At 42.0% G+C, this 23,487-nt stretch overlaps 2 protein-coding genes across 4 annotated transcripts in view; one reads left to right on the top strand and one right to left on the bottom strand.

The window, feature by feature from the left end:
* Positions 1-233: 233 nt before the first annotated feature.
* On the top strand, positions 234-20,468 carry ift74 (intraflagellar transport 74). 2 transcript variants are annotated; one of them, XM_034238486.1, is made up of 20 exons: positions 234-326; positions 996-1,139; positions 1,617-1,758; positions 1,908-1,956; positions 2,130-2,228; positions 2,517-2,577; positions 3,220-3,279; positions 3,433-3,494; positions 8,716-8,854; positions 9,424-9,486; positions 9,887-10,024; positions 10,815-10,855; positions 11,352-11,431; positions 11,944-11,997; positions 12,426-12,523; positions 13,009-13,135; positions 19,007-19,170; positions 19,301-19,426; positions 19,587-19,647; positions 19,784-20,468. In XM_034238486.1, the coding sequence occupies exons 2-20, from the start codon at positions 1,011-1,013 to the stop codon at positions 19,897-19,899; spliced, it is 1,809 nt and encodes a 602-aa protein (XP_034094377.1). In that variant the 5' UTR covers positions 234-326; positions 996-1,010; the 3' UTR covers positions 19,900-20,468. The 2 variants fall into 2 exon arrangements, with proteins under 2 accessions (XP_034094377.1, XP_034094376.1); XM_034238485.1 differs by having other exon boundaries at positions 246-437.
* zcchc2 (zinc finger, CCHC domain containing 2) overlaps positions 20,306-23,487 on the bottom strand; it is a 38,662-nt gene continuing 35,480 nt past the window's right edge. For both annotated transcript variants that reach the window (XM_034238483.1, XM_034238484.1), the window contains exon 14: positions 20,306-23,046. In XM_034238483.1, coding sequence (XP_034094374.1) covers positions 22,985-23,046 — 62 coding nt within the window. In that variant the 3' untranslated portion in view covers positions 20,306-22,984. The remainder of the gene's footprint in view (positions 23,047-23,487) is intronic.

Here is a 23,487-nt window from a genome sequence, read left to right as displayed (position 1 = left end):
GCCCACTGCTCCTACTGCTAGGATGGGTTAAATGCAGAGGCCACATTTCACTGTGTGTGCTGTGTGCTCTGCATGTATGACCATTAAAGAGGGTTTCATCCCTCCGATTCTATGTTCTATCTATAGATCTATCAATACATCCTGCAAATAAATACTGTTTGGATCTATTCCGGTGTTGGACACTGGGGGCGGTAGCGCACATTTTCTCTAGGTTTCTGCTTAATTTCAGGAGAAGAAGACAGTTACCAGGGTAACGTCGACATCATCTGGTGTTGTTGGCTTTCTAGCATATGCTAGCTTGTGTTTGAACGTTTACACTAGTTAACGTAAGTAACCATTATCCTCTTAAGTAAACTAGCTTGTTAAACAGCCGCCTCGCTAAGAAAATACTGACCTTTACTATTTGCGAAAACGACCAAGAAGGAGTAAGGTTTAAGGTACGAAAGAGTGTAAGCTTCACCATGCTTTTCCATTGCAGTGAGCTAACGCTTAAGTATGTTATGTTTGGCCAATGTTCATTGTTCGGTAAACAAAATGGCTAACATGCATCAAATTCAAAACGACCGAAGTCAGTTGAACTATAGTTTACGTTCTTACAGATAAGGGTAACGTAACTCTACATAGCTAAAGGCTAAGGTATTGCTGGGGTGGAGCACATAAACACACACTGTACGAAACTGTTACACTTCATCTACTTACATGATTTCCAAAAACTCTTAACTCCCATTGCTTAAGCCAAGTAAATGATAATGTGTTGTGGGCAGAGTGGGGAGGGATGGAAGATACAGTAATGTGGTTTGGGTTCATGTCTGCTTCAGTATTCAAACCAGCGAACTTCTAGTCACAAAGAAGCTTTACTGTCCTCTTGGCTGCTCACATTAAGCAAACACAACAATCACGAAGTATAGGAGCAGCACAAGGCTCAGTAAACGTGTGTCCATCTTTCCCCAAAACAATATTAGATGTTTTACTTGTGTGTTACTGTCCAATGCTAGCTAGCTCCAGGCATAATGGCAAGTCAGCGACCTGCCTCTGGCATTGGCAGGCCTTTGAGCCGCAGTGGGACTGCAGTCCCTGGGGCTGGAAGACCCCCAACAGCCCTCCGACCTCCTCCTACAGCTATCCGTGTCACAACTGGGGTAAGTCAACTGCAGCTCCAATTCATTTGAGCTTGGAGATAAAAGTGCCCTTCCTGTAAGCATACTGGGTACTTAGCTATAGTCATACAGTATCATCATCCAGTATCAACTAGTTATAGCAAAGGAACAAAGCCGAAATGTCTCTAAAAAGTCAAATAAGTACAATTTGCACAGCATGGCTTCATGTAAGAGCTTGTTTCAGCTTTATTTTGTGTGTCTTTCGTCAATATTTGTATTTGACATCACTTTAGTGATTCTGGTAGCTTCTGCTATAATATATATCTTATAAGCAAATGCAACTCATAGCTGTTGGTGCAAAATCAGTATGTTACTGATTTGTGATCTGGATATTTTACTAATTACAAAGGCATTATTTTATTAAATCAGCATTTCAGACAAACTTTTGCAATCTTGTTAACTAACCCTAATGAGCTAGTTATACAGTCGCTGAGTTTTCTTATTTCATTTTCAATCCAGATGGTTCCAGGTACAAGTGGTCATCCTGGCATGAGGGGCGGCATCCCCCTCGCCACCCCTGGAGTCCTGTCGGCACAGATCAAAGTGACCGACAGGCCTGTGACCCAACAGGGCCTCAGTGGTATGAAGACTGGCATGAAAGGTAAGTCTAACGTTGCATTAGTTGACACTTTTTAAAATGCTTAATTGTTTTAGGCTTGGGAATTTACCAGCCGTTTTGAGCCTTGTTGAAACAGACATTTAAAGTCTCACTTCTCTTCCCTCCACCACATCCTTCCTCCCACCCAAAAGGACCTCAGAGACAGATTCTGGATAAGTCCTACTACTTGGGCCTTCTTAGGTAACAAATCCAACTAAAGGGAATTTTTAGTAAAACATTTTAAGCCCTGATTGTTAGTACTTTAAACTGTGCAGCAGGTTATTTCTGTAAGGGCAACATTTTCTTAAACATAATTGTGGTCCAAACTGGAAAATTGTTTTATTATAAAGTGAAACTCTTTGCTGTGCCTATAGGAGTAAGATCAACGAGTTAACCACAGAGACCAGCAAACTGCACAAAGAGATCGACAACTACAACCAGGAGAATTCAGTTTATCTCTCCTACGAAAAGAAGTGAGTGGTGTTTTCACTAGTGACGATGGACAGTTTGTAATATAGAACCTGTTTTTACTGTATTCCACCGCCTTTATTATTCAGACATGAGAAAAAAAGCCTAACTTTAATTAAAAGTATTTTACAAAGGAATTTGAAACACAGTTTGGTTACATTGTTTTATTTCCAATTCACATAGAAAAAGTGTGTCAGAATAAACAATAGAATAAACGATGGAAAGTTTGAATATTTGAATGAACAATTGTTTAATGAATTTAAAATAAGAACTCTTTTTTATTTCCCCTTCAGAGCTGAAGGCCTGGCTGGGGAGATTAAGGATCTACAGGGCCAGCTTGCTGACTACAACATGGTAAATAGCTGTAGTACCATCATCATTTTCAATAAGTAATTTATGGAAAATAATAGCCTGTTCCTTTATCCTGGATATGACAAGAAACCATGTTAAGTATTACGCAATAACAGATTTTTTTGTACACTTTAATGTTTTGAACTGTATTTATTAATAATTGCCTAGGAGTGTAAAAATAGAGAATGAGAGAATGGAAACTCCAACAGATAGGAGGCAGGAGAGAAATCCCTCCAAGCTCAGCTGCTAAATGATAAAACAATGTTTGGTCATACTGTTGTTGTTAAGGAAGTATTCAGATCAAACACATCTTTTATTATTTTTTTTTTAATGTTTATTTTCATGTCTGTTGTTTAAGTTATATTGATAAGCATTTTATTTATTTTTTGCCCGTGTGGGCATGTGCGGGTGGAGGGAGGGGGGAGTGTAGTGAGTGTACTGTGGTACTGTGATATTACAATATAAATGAAATGGCATCGATTACTGTACACTATAATACAAAAAAAATAAAAAAATAAAAAAACATATATCATTTGAATATTAGCAGGGTACTTTAAAAGTGTAAATGTCTGATATAATAATAGGTGTGAATGCTTTACAATGATATGTAGCTTAATTGTTTGTATTTTTCTGATTGTATTTCAGCTGGTGGACAAGCTCAACACAAACACAGAGATGGAGGAAATGGTCAACGACTACAACATTGTAAGTACACCGTGTAAGATGTCAAATCATCAAAATGGTATCAAATCAAAGGTGTGACCATGGGGGCTGATTTGGGTTAGAAAAAAGTATTTCGTAAATATAATGAGAATGCCTACTCTTTGCTTTCTTCTTCCCTCCTCTCTACCATCCCAGCTGAAAGCCCACAATGACAGCGAGGCTGAAAGCATCGACAGCATCTTCACTGAGAGGAGAGAGTAAGTACGGTGGACTTCTAATGATGTTTTTAAGATCACTGGGTTGTTGGGAAAGCATGTTTTTAAGCTTATATTTAGCTTAGAAAAAAATATTATTTATAGAAAATAGAATAAAATGTGAAAAAACTATCATTGTATTATAAAAGAGTTTATCATTTATGAATTGTTCACATCCATGATTAACTTTGTTCAAATGATTGATTCATAGATTTGATATCTCAGGAAGGTTGGCTGTATTTTACAGTTAAATAATGATTCCAGCTATGTTGCATGAATCTAAATATATAAAGTATACGGTAATCTAATTGGTTTTGAGTGCAGCTTTGACGATGTGTATCTTCAAAAAGCCTGTAAATGTTGGATTGCAAACCCAAAAATACATTCTTCAATAGTGTGGTGACTAACTTTAGGCCCAGAAACCAAGATGGAAGTCGACCTTGACTGGAAGCAACAGTTTTGTTTTTTTAAACGACGGGATTCAGTGTTTTTATATGTATTGAGAACATCCTCCTACTTCTTAAGATACTTCTTGTTGATACTTTAAATACATTTAATTATGTGCTTTTACTGATGAAATATTTTGAATATCTCTTGCACCACTGATGCTAAACAAACATGCTGGGTGTGTTGCATAAAGTAAATACATCTGTGCTCTCTTTATGTCGACGTATGGGTTCTTCACATTTGACATCTGTCTGTCCTCCAGGAACAGGCGTCTTAGTTGAGAAAGAGCTCTTATGTAATAGTTATATATATATAACAGTACCAAAATCTAACAGCAGGAGCCACAGAGCCAGGACAACATTTAAGTGACTCCTAGAATAGAACATATTAACAGTGTGCTTAGAACACAGAGTTAAATGTTTGTACAGCTAACCCAACTAAGGCAATATATACCCTACATATCTAGAGGACATTTTCTTTTCTTCGCACCATAAGACCGCCCACAGTGAGCACCTCGTTTTCAAGATTACACAAGTGACAAATCTGTGATGATTGCTTCCTCGCCCTATTTCTGGTTTTCCAGCTGCTGTTTGTTCCGTCAGTCTTCTCTCTTGATGTATGGATCCTCAAAATACTCATCCTCCTCTTCCGCCTCCTCCTCCTCTAGCTGCCCATTCTCTTGCTTGAAGGTGAATGTCTGATGGTTCATGTACCTCCCTGTCCCTGAGAAGACTGTTGACACAACGTCCTCGTCCTCCTCTTGGTGCAGTCTCCGGTGACGGTAGTTGGAGAAGAGCTTGTACCAGGAAGGCCCCTTTACGCCGCACACGATGAGCATGGAGGTGCACATCGCCAAGGCTGCGACACATGCTGTGAATTTCCATGTGTGGCCGAGCACAGGTTCCTGGTCTATAGGGATAGAGAGGCCATTCTTTAAAAAGTTAGAAGGAAGAACACAGGGTAAGATACCCACTTCACCTTTGTCCTACCTTTGTCGATGGGCTTCTGGCTTTGTGTGGTTTTCAGCATGGTTGATGAGCCAGAAAGCTGTTGAGAGTTGACTGGTTTGCTTAGGGTTGTAGTGAAGATGGGGGGTGTTGATGGTAAACACATGTTTACAGCCTCCCAGAGGTCTCTCCTAGCCTGCTTTTCTGGAGAAGCACAGGTGACTTGTTGTCCCCCTGTAGAACAAAATACATCACCGTTTTGATTGTTCAAAAAGCCCCCTTGGAGCATGTTCTTCTTTCCATCGATCTGACGGGAATTATTCATGTCCGAATAAGCACCCCCGATTACTCTTACGTAAAACAGCTGTTAGTAGGTTGCATCAAGGTAATCAGTGTTCTCAGATCAGATCAGGCTGTAAATATAAATATTCAGATCCAGTCTGCATGAGTGTAGGGATGCATATCGTTGACTTTTTTACGATACCACTGAACGATACCGATACTCAACCGATACATATCGTGATACTTTGAAAATGTATCATCCCACAATTACTCCCATGAAGCACTTTACGATATAGTTAACATGTCAAATGAATATTAAATTCAATTGTGGGACTTCTTGGACCTTTTAGTACTGAACAAACAATGAAAAATACATAAAAAATATGAAGAAAACCGATTATGGAATATCTTTTATAACACCCGCCATCAGGTGTGCCGCGTGAATAGCACATCTTGTCAATGCAAACAGACCGTTATAGCACCGTTATAATTAATGTTAAACCTGAGATTCGACTAGAGAACAAATACATAATAGAATAATGGTCATGAGATCTCGGCATTGCACAAACAAACAAATCTCATCTTTAAAATCAACATTTACCTTCACTGGTGAGAGAAAACAAATCCCATCACAGTTCATTTGTGGGACTTTTACCTTTCTAGTATTGAACAAACAAAAATACATCAAATATGAAGAAAAACGATTATGCAATCTAATTTATAACACCCGCCATCACGGGCCACGGACTCACTTTTGAAATGAATTTAAAAATAAAACAAATATATATACATATAAACCGGATCTGATTTCGGTACGGTATACCGTAGCCACCAGTAACCGGTATTTCGGTAATACCGGATACCGGTATGCATCCCTACATGAGTGTCACCTCATCAAACCATTCAATTGCAGAAAATTATTACCAGTTTTAGCTCCGGCGGCTTTGAACTTTTCAAAGCCGCTCAGCAGGGGACAGGAACAGTTCCAGGGGTTACCCTGTAGGTTCAGCACCTAATGAAACAAGACTGGGTGTGGTTATCGGATTAATAATAACTTGAAATAAAAAAACAAGATTGCTTGGTGCACAAGATTTATTTCCTTTTGTGTAAAAACTATTTTGGTCCACTGATAACGACATATTTGATATAAGGATCAAATTAACTCTTATAAAAAAAATGTGTACAAGGTTGTATTTAAAAAAAATTAAGAATTAGACAGGAACGTTAAGTAAACACAAAATGTTTCAATTTTTAACCAGATAAGACGTAGCAACCCCTTTTTTTTTTACATTGTCCTAATACATACTAGAAGCCTTTCCCATTTGGTGGAATCCTGTGGTTTTTGGAGGGTGTTTACCTGTATATTTTCCAGCTGGATCTGCTGTGTAGGAAGACTTGTCAGCAGGTTGTGGGACAGGTCCAGCTCGGTCAGAACATCCAGGCCGGATAACGCCTCTGGGTCCAGGCTGAAGGAAGACCCGGGTCGTCAGAGCATTTGTGAATGCAGGAATTATTGTAGCAGTAGCAATGGTATCAGTACACATTCTGTATCAGCCTTTTACCTGCTGATGTTGTTCCTGGACAGAGACAGCACTCTGAGTAGCGGCACTACGGAGAAGTACTTGGCTGGTATACTGCCCACCAGGTTTCCATCCAAGCGGAGTTCTTTGAGTTTGGGATAACTAACCAGGGCTCCTCTGTCAGCCTCATTCAGAGAGAGCAGGTTCCCTTCTAACAGCAGTGTGGTAACAGAGGAAGTGTTGTTGCTACGGGGAATTACTTTCAGAAGCTGGTTGGTCAAGTTCTTTACCTGCTGATAGATGGATGGAGTTATTATAACACATAACCAATCTGTGTAAACACATACAGATACACCATCATGACTTTCTCTCAGCAGTGCCAGCTTAATCAAAGAAAATTAGGATTTTCTACCTGCGTGTTTTCTTCCACAACTTCAGCATTACATCCCAGTATATTCACGGTTACCACTGCAGTGAAGAACAGCAGGAGAAGAGGTTTCCAACACACCTCCATTATCCTAGTCTGAAAAGCAGAAAGGACTGTGGTTAATCCGGTTTGATATGGATAAGAGTTTGTTTAAGCTTGGAGGCTGAGAAGATCAGTCGCCTTTTTTCTACTTTAATTCAAAGATTCAAATGATTTATTGTCATATGCACTCATAAGCTACAGTGTAGAAATGGCAATGGAAATCTTAGCTCTGACCCTTAGGTTATAATCCATTCATTCTAACCAAATCACTCAGATAATTATAATAAAAGCAGATAGAATAATTCAGATGATACAAAAATATTCCCAACTCAAAACAAGCAAAAAAGAAAATGTTCATAGATCTTCGTCAGGTAAATTGGCAGACCATAGACACAACATGCATTTCTTTAAACAGGTTGAAGAAAGAACAGCATGCAAAGGGAAAATGAAACCGCTTGCATGATACAACTATCACCTCATGTCAAAGTGCTCTTTTAATACATCCATGTAAAATAGACATTTACATTTGAAATCCTTAAATGATATTAATCTGTTAACTTGTCGAAGATACCATCCTCTGGGCACTCACCTGACCTCTCAGAAACTGGGTGACTGAGAGGACGTCACACACCCTTTACCGGTGTCAGCTGAATAACCTTTGACCGGCATACAATAACACATCCGTCAGAATCCTTACTGTTGTGTGTATTAAATGTGTTTTATCCCACATTTTATAATTAGTCACGATTCTACATTACTAATATAGTAATAACAACCAAAAGCACTTACGTGTACTTCTAGGGACTCTTCAGTGAAACTTAAACTCACCTGTCAGCGTGAAGAAACCTGCACAATGACCAACCTTTGTTCCTGGTTGTAAAACTGTTAGCTCACATGCACTGTTAATGCCAGCCGAAGCATTAGATATGATCCTATCAGTTCGCCTTTCCACGTCTCGTTCCTACTTTGCTTAAAAGTATATTTAACCATTTTTTTTTAGATACTGTATATCCCATTTTAAACTGTATTCCAAAAAATATGAAATCGTTTTAATGGTATCTAAGTGGTTTTTAAATTACATTTATAGTCTTGGGGAAAGAGTGAATGCAAGAATAGAAAGTAGGAAGGGAGACAGATGAGGTGCAGAAGAAGAGGAAATGGATGAAAATAAGGTAGGAGTGTGACCTAAGATTTTCATCGTCATAACGACACTGTAGCTATGTATATGACTAATAAAAGCCTTGAACCTTGAGTGTCTTAAAGGAAGGGAAGTGCCAAATGGGATTTAAAGACAATGGGACAATGAGATGAAGCAGGACTGCATTAAGGAAGCAAATACTCTATACATTTACCCAGTCCATCTGACATCTCTCCATTCTACTTCCTTCCCTTATCTACACCGTATCTATCTATGGATATCTGTCCTATCTTATCTGAGTTTGAGGGCTAGGGTCTTTGTCACATGTCTCCATCCCCGTGATAATGACTGACGAAGGCAAAGTAAACATTTGAAAACAATATGAACAAATATAAAAAGTCTTCTACTGTTTGCTCTGCAGAAGAGAGGAGGCCATCAGGGCGATAGAAGAGGAGATCAGGGGGGAGAGGAGGGTCGCCGAGGAGGTCGTCCAGGCGATGCCAGCCGGCAAGCAGGAGCGGTACTTCACCATGACAACAGCCAATGAGGAACTGCTACAGGTACTCATGTCGTTTTATCAATATAGTGTTATTATACTGCTTAGGTATAATTGTCGTATTAAACTCAGAATGCCAGTGATTTTATTCACACTGGCATTCTGTTTATTTAGGATGTAGTACTTTAAGATACACTTACATTTCCCATTAAATGATCATTTCTTAAAGTCAGTGGATATATATGAACATTGGATACATTCCTCTTTGAAGTGTAGGCATTTAAAAAAAGCATACTGATCATTAGTAGTAACATTGCTATTAAGGAGTTTAATGTTTCAATGGTAATGAAGTGATTATTCATTGATATCACTTAAAGTGTGTTTTACGATACATTACATATCATTTAGCTGATGTTTTTATCCAACGCGACTTACAGTAAGTGCAACAACCATAAAGAATCAAACTGCGAACAACAAGTACCATAGTTAGTGCTAGTGAATCAGTTACAAGGCTTACATTAACTCAACAAGTGCCTCGTGTTTGTTTGTTTTATGACTTTTTTAACCCTTTGTCAAATAAAGGTCTTTTTACTTCCTGCTTTCTTTCTTTTCCCCTTGTGTTTTGTCCTGTAGGAGCTGACTGTTCTGCAGGAGGAGCTGGACCTTCTGATAACCAGGAAGGAGGACTACGACGCTGTGAGTTGGTCAACAAAGACTGGAAGATTGAGGGAGGGGTTCTTTAGGGTTCACATACTTAACTTTAGACTTGTTTAATATATCAGTGAATGTCATTTAATACCAAGTATGAGAAATATCAATAACAACCAAAAACATGGTTAAATGTAAGTAATGTCATGATATAACAATCTTTCCTAATGATATCACTGATACATTGAAAAATGGACCTAAACGGACAGATTAAACAATCATTTAAGAAGAACCCCATTTAAGCTCTAAGGCCTTTATCCAAAAGCAATGTTTTAAGGCTTTTCAAGACATGGAATATAAGGAATGAACAGATGTAAATTAAATGCGTTACAGTGACAGCAGAAGGAGTAGCACAAAAGAGTTGAATCTGACTTTGTCCCGTGTGCAGGAGCTGTCCCACTCGCACATAAAGCAGGAAGTGGTTCGGCTCCACGAGACTCTGTCTGCTCTGCAGGGGAAGCGTGAGGCCATGGAGGCGGAGCACAAGAGCTCCCCCCAGGACGAGAGAGAGACACTGCTGAAACAGGTGCGCTTCACATCCAGACAGAGACAGAGTGCACATGTTATACTACAGATAATGCTACATCAGACTTTCTTCACCGAGGGCCACATACAGAGAAAGATACGAAGCGCTGGGCCACTCACTAGAGCTGAGGTATATTGCCTCATACGTTCAGTTATCAGTTGGAAATATCAAACCAATGTAGGTCAATTATTCTTGATACTTGAAAATGCTTTAAGACAAAAACAGCCTACATCACATTCCTTAAACCAGAAGCTTCAGATTGCTTACAATAAGAGGAAATATGAAGGGTATATTTGAAGGTTGGTATATAAATGTGTTATTTCTAACAACATGTTTTCAACTTGAATTGACTGAATTTATTTGAAAATTGGGCTTATGAAAACTGTGTAATGTATTTGAACATATATTTAAGAAGTACAATGTAAGACGAGCAGAAGTGTGTCATTCTTAAGTCTTTATACTTTTTGAATTTGATGAGGGCCAATTCAAAATGGCCCCCGGGCCGTAGTTTGGACACCCCTGTGCTGCATCATTGCTTTTATAGGACTGGATAACATCTCTTACTTCACTTTGATGTGGTTTTAAGATGCAGTTTCAGTTAAGATAAAATCAACCTCAGTACAAAGTGAGTGGATTAACCTATAGTATCAGATTCAGTATTTCATCCAGACAATAGCAGCTGTTAGAGACTTGGTTCATTGAATCAGTGGCTGCATTATCTCTGTTGAATTTCACACATGAAGGAGTTGAGTTAGTAATAAAGTGATTTAAGTTCTGTTTTATTTTCTAGGTGAAGGAGGACAACCAGGAAATCGCCAGCATGGACAGACAGTATGTAGCACAAGTCTGTGTCAGGGTTCAACTTTTTTGGATTCATTTACATTTCATAACAACAGCACACTTTGCCTGAAGTTATCAACACATGTTTAAGGGTTCAAATGGTTTTATTATATTGCAGATTTGAAAGTTAATCAATAGTGTTTTATTTGTCCGATAGTTTAACTTTTATATTTGCACTCTTTTAGTTCTGTTTTATTATATTTATATCGTATAATTGTTTTTGTTTTATATTAGTAATAATGTGCAATACTTGTTTTACATGCAGCTAAAACATTTCCCATGTTGGGATTAATAGAGTATTTTATCTTATCTACCTAATTAATTGGTGCTTTTTGTCTTCTCTTTCTGGCTCTGTGACCCTGGCCCTCTCAAGTATTTGCTTCTGAATAGGAAACCCATTTTCCTGTGTGTTCTGATGTGTTCTGATGTGTGTGTTCTGATGTGTTCTGATGTGTGTGTTCTGATGTGTTCTGTTGTGTGTGTTCAGGCTTACAGAGATCAGGGAGAGGATGGAACAGATCACAGAGCAGATCCGACAGCTGGAGCAGGACTCCGAGGAGGCGCAGGGTAACACCGTGTGGCAGATCACACTTTTCATCTCTCTATCGAAATGTTGTACACTGCCTCAAAAGTTTCACATCTTATTAAAGAAACAATGTTATTATACACTATAAACAATGTTAGAGACATTTCTTTGCTGCCATATGTCAAGGGCTGATCATTATTCCCATGGCATTCATCTACTAATTATTTTCCAAATTAATTTATTTTCTATGTCATAGTTTGTGATTTGGGACTATATCAATTCCTATTGTGACATAGGGAAAAGCCATAGTTGACATGTCTGAAGTATTTATTGTCTGACAGAGATTCCAATTGTCCTTTTTTTGCGTTTAACTATTTAAAAACAGGTGTCCCTTTTTCAAACGTATTGCTTGGTCTTGGACAACTTAATGATTTAAACGCCTTTACTTGGAAGCACACTTAAACAAAGTATTTAACAGAACTAGTATGCATTGAATGATTATAATGAATGTAATTGCCTGCTAAACTACTAGTTTGTGTTTGTCGTCCATAAGGGGAGTGTCAGCAGAAATACAGGGAGCTGAAGAGGAGGGATGAGGAAATTGACCGTGAGTGAAAACTGGAATGACTGAAAGTGAATGGACTTGAGTGGTCGTGAACATATCAAAAGTCACAGCATTATGTATTATTATATCTATAATGTGACTAAAGGGTGGATAATAGTCTCTGGGATACATATTTAGGATATAATAGCAAAGCAAAAACTGTTTTATAAAGTCAACATTTAGTTATTGTATATTGAACTCTTATTTAGTCTTTGTGTTCAAATATTGCCATGAACGTAACTCTTTGCATGTTTTAAAAATGGTTTAACTTTGAGGCAGACATTTTGAAAACTACCACCAGGAGTCGCCAAAGGCTAAATGTTTTTCATTTTCAATTAGCTTGAGAGATATACTACTGTAGGTTTAAATATAATGAAATACAGCTGATGGCAATAACTTCCTTTATTTCCTCCTTTCCTCCTTTGTTCCAGGGTACATGGAGTCTTTTGAGGAGGTCAGGGCTCAGGAGCAGGACAAGATGACCCAGAGCCAAGAGAACATCGTCTCCATCCTGGAACACTGCAGCAGGGTGAGGGAGGGGGGGGGGGGGAAATCATAACACATTTGTTAGCACCACATAATGGACATTTACATTTGTTACAGCAAGTTAAGAGCCAATAATAGCTTAGTATTAATTAGGAAGCATGCATACAAATATGCAAAAATGGATTAGACTGTAAATAAAGGAAAGTAAAGCATGCAGTAAATAGGAAGAATAATAAATACATTTCAGGGGGTAAAAGAACATGTGGTAGAAAACACTAAGTGTGTGTGTGTGTGTGTGTGTGTGTGTGTGTGTGTGTGTGTGTGTGTGTGGTGTGTGTGTGTGTGTGTGTGTGTGTGTGTGTGTGTGTGTGTGTGTGGTGTGTGTGTGTGGTGTGTGTGTGTGTGTGTGTGTGTGGTGTGGTGTGTGGTGGTGTGTGTGGTGTGTGTGTGTGTGTGTGTGTGTGTGTGGTGTGTGTGTGTGTGTGTGTGTGTTGTGTGTGTGTGTGTGTGTGTGTGTGTGTGTGTTAGAACATGTTAAGGCTACATCAGGTGGACACAGTGACAGCCAGTGAGCTGAGGAACATGCAGGAGGTGCTGGTCAGCAAGGAGACGGAGGTGGTCCAATCAGAGAGCACCGCCAGAGGACTGACAACAGGTCAGTCACACACACACACACACACACCACACACACACACACACACCACACACACACACACACACACACACACACACACACACTGCTACATAGTTTGAGTTCTCATTCATAACACTCCGTTCGATGTCTCACTATGGGATGCGCCTCATCGCGGAGCAAACAGAAGCATCAATCTCATTACGCCAATCCTGATTGGCTGGAGATCTTGACGTCAGCGTCAGGGAATTCACCCCCTATAAGTAGCTTGCGCCACGACGCATGCGTCATTCAAACACCTCTTCTCGCTTCAGAGCACATCTCTATAGTAGCCGGACAAGCTTAACGGTCCACAGACTGAACCCAAATAACCATTTCGGTCGACGGGCGCTTGCCGGCTACTCCTTCTGCTTCGCAGGAAGACGGTAATACTAACGCCAGTTAGTATTGAAATCGACCTCGCCGTTCTCTTTCCCCGGAAAGTAAGGTAGGTCTGATTTTTTCAAGCTAGCGTTAGCTCGCTCCCTCACTATCGACACCACGGTAGCGAGGAAGCTCTTTCTTTTCTCTTCCCCACGGAGGAGGAAAGGATTAAAGGAGCATACTGTCACACCAGTCAGTATTCTCCGGGAATAAAAGACCCACACCGTCCTTTTCTCCCGATTAAGGACAGGGTGGTAACACCTTTTTTTCTCCCAACCTACCTGTTGAAAGCGGGTCCTCTCCACGCCACGAGGCGAACAAGATGGACGCACCAGAGGAGTCAGGGACTCGATTCTGTGGCTGCGGGTTGAAGATCTCGGGCACAGACACACACCAGGTCTGCTCGTCCTGCTCGGGCTGGAAACACGCCCGAGGCGCTATCGACAAACCCCGGCTCGTGCGGACATTGTGTCCGCTTCACCGTGAAGAGCCTCCGCCGACGGCTAGCACGCCAAGCTAGCCTGTCGGAGCAGGACCCCCCCATGTCCACTGACCTGCCGGCTGGCAGTCAAGACGCGGGGGCGTCCGCCGCAGAGAGTGAACCCCTCTCCGTGTCGGTCTGGGGCTCATTATCTGCGATGGCTGCAGAACCGGAATCCCGCGCCCTGGCAGGCCGGGACCCGGTGACGGCAAGACGCGGGAATGGGCCCCCACGCTTTACCGAGCTGGGACTCCCGGTTAGACCTCACCATGGTCTCACTCGTGGAGGATGTCCTCAAGCTGGACTACGATGAGGACGAAGAGGACGCCTCGGTGTTCCTCCTGTCCGAGTCGGATGAACATGAAGAGGACATCTTCATGTCATCGGCTCAGGCTGCAAAGCCTGGAGCGAGGGCTGCTCTCCCGGGCGATAGCACACCAGCTTCGCCCTGTCTGAGCATGGACCTGCAGGCCGTGTGTAAACGCGCCGCGGCCAGACTCGACATCCCGTGGCCTAAAATGGCCAAGGAGACCTCCGGGTCCCGCTACGAAGGGAAACATTTTTCCCCAAGCAGCGCGGACAAAGAGGCAACCTCCTTCCGGTCTTTCCCGGAGATGTTGGATGAGGTGTCGGGTCTCGTGGAGAGACCGGCCCTTCAGCAACAAGGTCCCAATCCAGGGTGCCTCCTCCCTAGACTGTGACGGAATGGAGAAGCTCGGCCTGCTCCGCATACCGCCCATGGAACCGCTGGTAGCTGCCCACCTCCTACCGAGGATGGGCCCGTCACCAAGCAGGAACCCCACGCTGCCGGCAAAGTCGGACCGATTTCAGTCGACAATGACTGAACGGTCCTACAAAGCCGCAGCGTTGTCCGCCAGGGCCCTGAATGTGTCCTCGCTGCTAACCGCTTACCAAGCGGAGCTCTGCGAGGACCTGTCGGGTAACCCGGGGGCAGCCACTCTGGACGAGATGGCAGCGGTCACGGACATTTGTCTTCGTGTCCAACGCTGCGCCGTCCAGGCCACGGGCAAGGCAATGGGGATCATGGTGGTGCAGGAAAGAGCGAGATGGCTCAACCTCACCAACCTCCCAGACCGGGAAAAGGAGGATGTGCTGGATATGCCCATCGTTCGCGAGGGAATTTTCCGCTCCGTTCTTGCTTCCATGCAAAGGAGGTGTGAGTCGAAAAAGAAGGAGGACGAGGCACTCCACCTCTGCCTCCCTCGAAGGGTCCAGCTGCTGCCTTTGCAGCAGCAGTCCTTCGCCCGAGCTGGCCTAGAAAATCTCCAGTTCCGGCTGCAGCTCAGGCGCAGCCAACCCAGAATTTAGGCCAGCAGTCGAGGAAGAAGAAGCGAGCGGCGTGACAGCCCCTCCTTCTCCCCTCTGTGACAGAGCTGGAAGTCCACGGTTCCCCAGCTCTAAATGTGTTCCCGCCGCCTCGAGAGATGCCTCAACACCATCCTCAAGTCCGCACAAACACATGTCACACATTTTTTGATTTTTCTGTCATAAAACATTTGCCGCTGACGCATCCAGGCTTCAGGCCGAGGGCGCAGCTCAAAAAAATGATGAGAAAAACAATAAAACCAATAAACAGCCCGTCAACTGTTCCCCTTCTGAGAGCAGCTACGGCATCTCTCAAAAGGCGGATTACAGGCGGGTCTGTGAAGGCACCACCGTCACGCGCATGCGCAGTGCCGGCTGGGGCTTTAAAGGCACCACCGCCACGCGCATGCGCAGTGCCAACTGGGGTTGTGAAGGCACCACCGTCATGCGCATGCGCAGTGTCGGTGGGGATTGTCGAAAAGGGGCACCACTGTGTTCAGACACTAGAGGGCCCCATAACACAACAAATAGAGACTCAGAGGGGAAGAGATGTGACATCTCCACTGGCTCTAAGGAGCATGCAGTGGAAGATGCTCACATCATCTGCTTGGGTTTTCAAGACAGTAACACGGGGCTACAGACTCCAATTCGCTGTCACCCTCCTCGCTTCTCGGGCATTCTGCATTCGCAGGCCCGAGGAGAGTCAGCCCATATTCTGGAGAGAGAGATTCTCTCTCTCCTAGAAAAGAGGGCTATATCTATTGTACCCGCCGTGCAGAGTCAGGGCGGCTTCTATTCCAAGTACTTCCTCGTTCCCAAACGGGGAGGGAACGGAATTCGGCCAATACTTGATTTGAGGGCTCTGAACAAATATCTAAAAAGATATAAGTTCAGAATGCTCACTCACACATCTCTGCTGCGGCTCGTGCGACAAGACGACTGGTTTACATCAGTCGACCTGAAAGATGCGTATTTTCACATCCCAGTATATTACCCACACAGGAAATATCTGAGATTCACATTTCAGGGGATCTGTTATGAATACAGAGTACTCCCCTTCGGTCTGTCAGGGTATTCGCCTGGCGACCTACCTGGACGACTGGCTGCTTCTCGCACAGTCGGAGCAGGAGGCTGTTACGCAGACAAATGTCCTCGTAAAGCACCTGCTCAACCTGGGTTTCATAATAAACACATAGAAGAGCATGTTGTGCCCCGCGCAGACTATACTCTTCCTGGGTTTACGCCTGAACTCGGTGCCCTTTTCAGCTCGCTTGTCAGCGGATAGAGTGAAAGCTCTAGAGCTTGTCTCGCTCTTTTCCAGCTGCCCAAACATGTTCTCTTCAGATCATGCCTGCGATTGCTGGGGCTCATGGCGTCAGCCATCCTGGTCGTACGACTGGGACGCTTACACATGAGGGAGTTTCAGCGCTGGGTGGCCGCCCTAAAACTAAACCCAAGAGTGATGGTTACTGTGAAATGCGTAATGGCACTGCGCCACTGGCTGCACCCGACTTTTCTAGTACGAGGTGTGCCTATGGGTGCTGTCCTTTCACGGAAAGTGGTCACCCACGGACGCATTGTCTGACAGGTTGGGGAGGTATTTATGAAGGTCGCCCGGTGAGGGGTCTCTGGAGCAGAGACCTCCAGCGGGCGCACATAAATTACCTGGAGCTTTTAGAGGTGTTTCTCACCCTAAAACGCTTTCGGCCTTTCCTCAGGGGACATCACGTCCTCGTGAGGACAGACAATACGACCACAATATCGTATATTAACCGCCAAGGGGGTTTGCGTTCTCTCCAGTTACACACACTGGCGCGCAAACTGATCCTATGGAGCGGTAGACGTCTCCTCTCTCTGAGAGCGACGCACGTACCGGGAGTGATGAACCTCGGGGCAGATCTACTGTCCAGAGGTATAACCACTTTATGCAGACTGGACCTCTACATCCAAGGATTGTGAGCCAGCTGTGGGTGCGTTACGGCAGAGCCGCGGTGGATCTGTTCGCATCGAAAGACAACGCTCAGTGTCAGCTGTTCTTTTCGATGCGCGATCTAAATGCACCGTTAGGCGTGGATGCACTCGCGCACAATTGGCCCCCGGGCCTTCTGTACGCGTTCCCACCCCTGGCTCTGATACCCCCAACTCTGGCCAAAGTGAGAGAGCAACGCCACACACTTATCCTGATAGCTCCGCACTGGCCAGCTATGTACTGGCTAGCGGAGATATATCAGCTGCTGTGCGGGCAGCCATGGCAGCTCCCACTACGCAGGGACATACTGTCCCAAGCGGGGGGGGGCGATCTTTCACCCACACCCAGAGCGCTTGGCTCTATGGGCCTGGCCCGTGAGTGGTACAATCTGAATACAGTGTGACATGAAGCTGACCCTGGCAGCTGCCAAGCGAGCCAGTGGCACTCATGCACTATCTGTACAGTCTTCATGCACTCAGTTCGCCCCAGGGCAAACAGAGTGTGGTTGAAGCCTGACCCTGCCTTTATCTTAAGGCGGTTGGTTCAGGTACCACATTTGACATTGAGGCATCCTCCCCGCCACTGTATTCCTCCGGGGAACAGCGGCTGGATTTGCCGTGTCCAGCCCGTGCTTTACGCACGTACAGGGACAGATCAAGGGTGCTTTGTCATAATGACCAACCCCTTGTGTCCTGGGCTAACCCTTATAAGGGCAAGCCTGTTACTAAGCAACGGCTCTCCCACTGGTTTGTGGAAGCAATTGCTTTGGGGCTCATACGAGTCAGAGTTCGCAGGCACCCTCGGGTCCGCGAGCTCTTTCGACTCAGGGTCTAGCTGCATGCTGGACTCTGTCCAGGATGTCTCCCATCCAAGACATTGGTGCAGCGGCGAGTTGGTCCTCGCCGCTCACTTTTGTCCGCCTCTTAACAGGCTGGACGTTCTGCTCCCAGTGTGACTCAAGCAGTGCTGGGCACCTGGTTGAGTCAGAGCTCTACCTTTTAAGTTCTGGTTGGTTTGGTGATTTTCGAGATAAGCTCGTCTGACAATACGGGAGCTACAATTTCCCATAGTGAGACATCGAACGGAGTGTTATGAATGAGAACTATAGGTTACTTACGTAACCCCAGTTCTCAGAGTAACATGAAGTGAGATGTCTCACCAGACGGCCCTCCTTGCTATGGTGAAGCGAGAAGAGGTGCTTATTTTGAATGACACATGCGTCGTGGCGCAAGCTACTTATAGGGGGTGAATTCCCTGACGCTGACGTCAAGATCACCAGCCAATCAGGATTGGCGTAATGAGATTGATGCTTCTGTTTGCTCCGTGATGAGGCGCATCCCATAGTGAGACATCTCACTTCATGTTACTCTGAGAACTGGGGTTACGTAAGTAACCTATAGTTTCTCCTTTCTTATAAAAGACCTGTAGTATTTATTTTATAAAAGACCTGTAGTATTTTTCAATTATCCAGAATATTCTATATTGTTTTGTTTATATTTGATATATGTTTTCATTTTATTTTGAAATGTTAATGATCTTTTCCACTTTTTAAAGTATTTAAAGTATTGTATTGTATTATAAAGTCTGAACACACTTATGCTTCTGTGATGAAATAATTTCCCAAATTGGGATGATTTGATAAACCTTAAAAACAACAGGTGAATGCTAACATGCTAACATGCTAACCTCCACCCAGAATCCCAGCGGCTGCAGCAGGACCTGGAGAAGGTGCAGCAGCTGGAGGGGAAGATCAGCGGGGAGCTCAGCTCCCTGAAGGAGCGCGTTGGCACCATGGAGACAGAGCTGCTCACCTACAGAGACCTGGACACCCTGAGGCACACAGGGGAGGAGAAGAAGAAGGTGAAAAGAGACTCAGAAATGAGAAAGATGGCAGCATCACGAATATCAGCCCCATAACTCTAAAATATCAGTTTTTATTTGGCTAAAGATAATCAAACTGTAGGCTAACCTTTGTGTCATTCTGGTGCAGAGGCTACAAGAGGAGCGTGTGTCACTTACTCAGCGTAGGGATTCATTCAAACAGCTGCTGGAGGAAATGAATCAGAAATATGAAGCTCTGAAGACCAAACTGCAAGAAAACGAGACTCACGCTCAGGTCAGAGCATTTTACACTGTTATCAGAAAAGACATCACTATATCAGCATTCTGAAATATGTATAAATCACTACTCTACACATACAACCATTAGATGCTGTTATAGACCTGTATTATTCTCCTCATGCTAATTTTCTGTGTGTGTGTTCTTTGTGATTTAGCTGGCTAACCTTGAGAGGAAATGGCAACACTTGGAGCAGAACAACTTTGTGATGAAAGAGTGTATCCTTCTGAATGATGTATTTTTCTCCTTATTGCTCAATGATTTGTCTCCCACTGAACCCTTCTATGAAACATTTGATCCCGTAAAAGCCACTCATTGGATACATCAGGGATCTTTCCTTAACTGAAGCATCAGTCATCGCCTCGAAATCTCAGGAGAGTGACTACGCCTCGGTCGCCAAGAATGTCTCCCAACAAGTGGCAGAGTACAACAAGAGTCTCATTGACTCTCTGCAGAACAACAGGAGTTAAACACACACACATAAAAAGGCATTTTAGTCAATGTAAAGTGGTCAGCACATAGAATCATTTAAAAGTGATGCAGTTTTCTCTTAAGAAAGCATTCATACTTCAAAATGTTTCAGCAGCACGCTATAAAAAATGGCAGATTTTTAAAGTTACTCTAAAAAAACGATTGTTTTGCTAGTTCAACATGTTCATTATATCAAGTCTGTGATGGATTGTTTTGTCCGTAAAACTGTAGTTGCAAATACACTAATATGTCAATGTAGTGAACGTTTTAAATATGTAGTATTTTTCTATTTAAATGTAAAGCAGATTTTTTGTCAATATTGTGGGTTTCTGTAATTCTATCTTCAAAGTTCTCTGAATATTTGAATAAAGATGTTTTAACAAAAGAAAACACTCAAGTCAGAAAAAAATGTACTTTCCATTTTTTATATTTATTGCTTTTAATTACAGAAAAACAATTTGCATAAAATCCAAATTCCACTTTAGAAATATGTTTGACCTTTCAAGTACATAGATATCAAAGAGTACAGTAAACATTACAACTGAGGTGGGCAGCACAGGGACTCCTTGCAAATACAGTACAGCATTTTGCAAACCATCAACACAACTACACTCAGGTTGTTAGGGGCCTCCTCAGTATTTACACTGATTTCTGATCACTGGATCCAGAACTGAGCAGGATCTGATCCGCTTAAAACATCCACTGAAGAGCAGGGAAGCAGTTTTGGACACAAGTAATGTTCAAAGTGGAACTGAAGACAATCGGATCTCACAGCAGTCAGTTTGAGGGTGTGCATCCTTTAAACATGGAAGGAAAATATCTCTGAATCCACCTCTGGTTTTTCCTAAAAGTCACTTTTTTAGTATTCATGAAAACAATATGCATAGACTTAAATGTAACTAATGCACTGACAGTAGGATGGGAGACAAAAGCAAGCCCTGAAAACACCATAAGGGCAGAAAGTTGCACACTCAGAAACAACATTGATGGGGGAAGCATTACATGCCACATTAATCTCGAGGAACTGAGAACTTGCATCCTTCGGTAAGATATATTTCAATTGTCTTTAGACAGGCCTATAAACACAGATGCTCATAATGTACAAACATCATTAACAGTCCAGGTTTAAGTTATTTTTGTTAACGGTTACCTTCTTGCACACGTTCTCATATGGAAGTGTTCAATATTAAATACAAAAAAAAAACTACATTATGACCAAAATAACACGAATTAACCATGTAAAATATATAAACCATCTAGTTATAAAATTAATGGCCTTTTATTTTCAAACTTAGATTGTTTTCATGTCACTTTTCTTTGCCCTAGCTAACAGGTGCTAACTACCTAAATATGGCAGAAGTTGTTGATCTTGCTAGCTTAATAGGCAGGGAGGCATGTGATTGGCTGAAAAGTTGGAAGGCAGGACAGGTCGGCTTTTATGAAAGAGGACATTTTAAAGCAAAAGATTCAAGTAAAAAAAAACTATAAAAACGTATTAAAGTATTTCAACAGCTAAGTTTCATTTATTGTTTAATACTGTGCACATAGGAGCTCCATATTCTTACATCCTGCCTCTATTTATTATTCAAATGTTTCCCAAACACTTTTCAAAGAACTTAAAGAGCTTCAAACCAAATTAGGCATTACAGTAAAGGTGGTTTTGGTGACTTCCGTTTTTAGTTGTCAAATGCCATCAGGTTTGTCTGATGTTGTAAGTTAGTTGACAACAGTTTTGTGTAAAAAAGGTATACAGATAGTTTGATTAGTTAACAGATATTTAGAAAACGTCAGGTTTATTCTCAGTTTTAGCTACAATAAACTATTACATTCCGCTCTTAGTAGGCTTAGAATGGAACTAGCTGTGTACCATTATCTCTTAAGGATGCAATCTGTCATACAAATACACAATTGTAATAAGTTACCAACAGGGCAGGAAAGTAGTGCTTGTTAATTCTCTCTAGAAAAGCATACATTTCTTAGTCTATAATTAGAGTTTTAATTTGTGTCTGTCTACCAATTATAATGAATAGTTTGACAATGGTTTCACCGTCTGCAGAATTGCATTCTGAAGACGTTTATGTTCTTATTTGTCCTACATTTAAACAATGTAATCAGTCTAAATCCTCTAGAGAACACTAGAGACCCGACACTATAAAAAGTACAGGTATATGCTAACTGCTTGCAAAGACGTCTTTACTCAACTGGATCAGAAGAATGATCCTCTTCTCTGTTGTATTTAATATTAAGGAAACTGAGAAAGATTGCCCTCTCTTTAAAATATTATCCATAAATAAATGCTTCACACCTTAAATACAAAATTCCACTAAAATAACGCAGACTGTCATTTCCTTTAAATTCAGATTGTGAAAATGTATACATTCGAAAATCTGCTTGGTTGTGGTGCCGACTTTTTTAGTGCACTTGTGTTGCATTAGTGCATTTCACCAAGTAAAACAAGTTTAACGAATAAGACAACATTACAAAGCAGCTGTTACCTTCTAACCACAACAGATCAAGTGGCAACAAATGCATGAGATTCATACACTGACAGTCAGTCCTTAAAAAAGGTGTACATTCAGAAACATACAATTATTGTTGCTAAAATTCTTTTTTGATTTAATTTTTTTTTTACAATGCTGTACAATTCTGTCCGAACAATAAAATCCTAGATTAACAGTAATAATGAGGAAAAACGTGGCTTTTTAGAAATAAGTGTATAATAACTTTTTTTCAGTTGAGACTAGTCTCCACTTGAATGTAAAAACAAACAAAGATATCTTCCTAGAAATTAAGCAATAAGTTAATTGTTTCCAACCATCAGTGCAAAAAAGATTAAAAAACGTAAAAGGGAAGGGACCGTTACTGTGCACGAGACAGTGATCATCTCTATGGGAACAAGATTTTCCCAGGCACAAGTACTTAGGCTTTGTCCGCTGAGCCCTTGGCAGGTCACCTTCTGTTCTAAATGGTGTTTTTTCCCCTAACGTTCGAGAGGCTTCAGTGCTGCTCACACAGTGCTTTGGGAAGAACAGCAGCCGTCACTGTGGACACGAGACCAGAGGAACTCTTCATTATCCTTTCCCTTCAGTCGGCATTGTCAACTGCTTCTGAAATGTGGGAGGCCGCATACTTTAACCGGAAGCCACCTGCAATGTCACCACAAACACACAAACAACCACATGCACACATACAGAGATGCATCCAAACACACAGAGGGTATACAATCAGTGGACAGTTACAAATAAAAAATGTAACCTAATTTAAATCAAATTAAACTATGATCAAACTGTCTTTTCAAAGAACATCATGTCTGTCTACTATTCATGTTTTCAGTTAGTTAAGCACTAACTAGGGATGGGTATCGTTTAGATTTTAACGGTACTACTACCGATACTGCTTATCAATTCGGTATTTCTACTGTGTTTTTATCGGTCCTTTTTATTTTTTATTTATTTATTTTTTGTATTTATTTATTTTTAACCAGAAATAACATTACTTTATTTATCATACAATTTTTTTTTTTTTGTAAATAAAATTACAGACTTGTGTAATGATGGAAATGCAAATAAAATAAAATCCTGTACTTA

The sequence above is a fragment of the Gymnodraco acuticeps genome, unplaced genomic scaffold (assembly GCF_902827175.1).
Source record: "Gymnodraco acuticeps unplaced genomic scaffold, fGymAcu1.1, whole genome shotgun sequence".
Taxonomy (NCBI): domain Eukaryota; kingdom Metazoa; phylum Chordata; class Actinopteri; order Perciformes; family Bathydraconidae; genus Gymnodraco; species Gymnodraco acuticeps.
Note: the sequence above shows the minus strand (reverse complement) of the source record. Positions and strands in the feature narration are given on the sequence as shown.

Coding starts and splice junctions, on each gene's coding strand:
- ift74 (XM_034238486.1), top strand. CDS start 1,011: ATGGCAAGTCAGCGACCTGCCTCTGGCATTGGCAGGCCTTTGAGCCGC. Junction 2,229..2,516: donor TATCTCTCCTACGAAAAGAA/GTGAGTGGTGTT, acceptor TTTCCCCTTCAG/AGCTGAAGGCCTGGCTGGGG. Junction 3,280..3,432: donor TGGTCAACGACTACAACATT/GTAAGTACACCG, acceptor CTACCATCCCAG/CTGAAAGCCCACAATGACAG.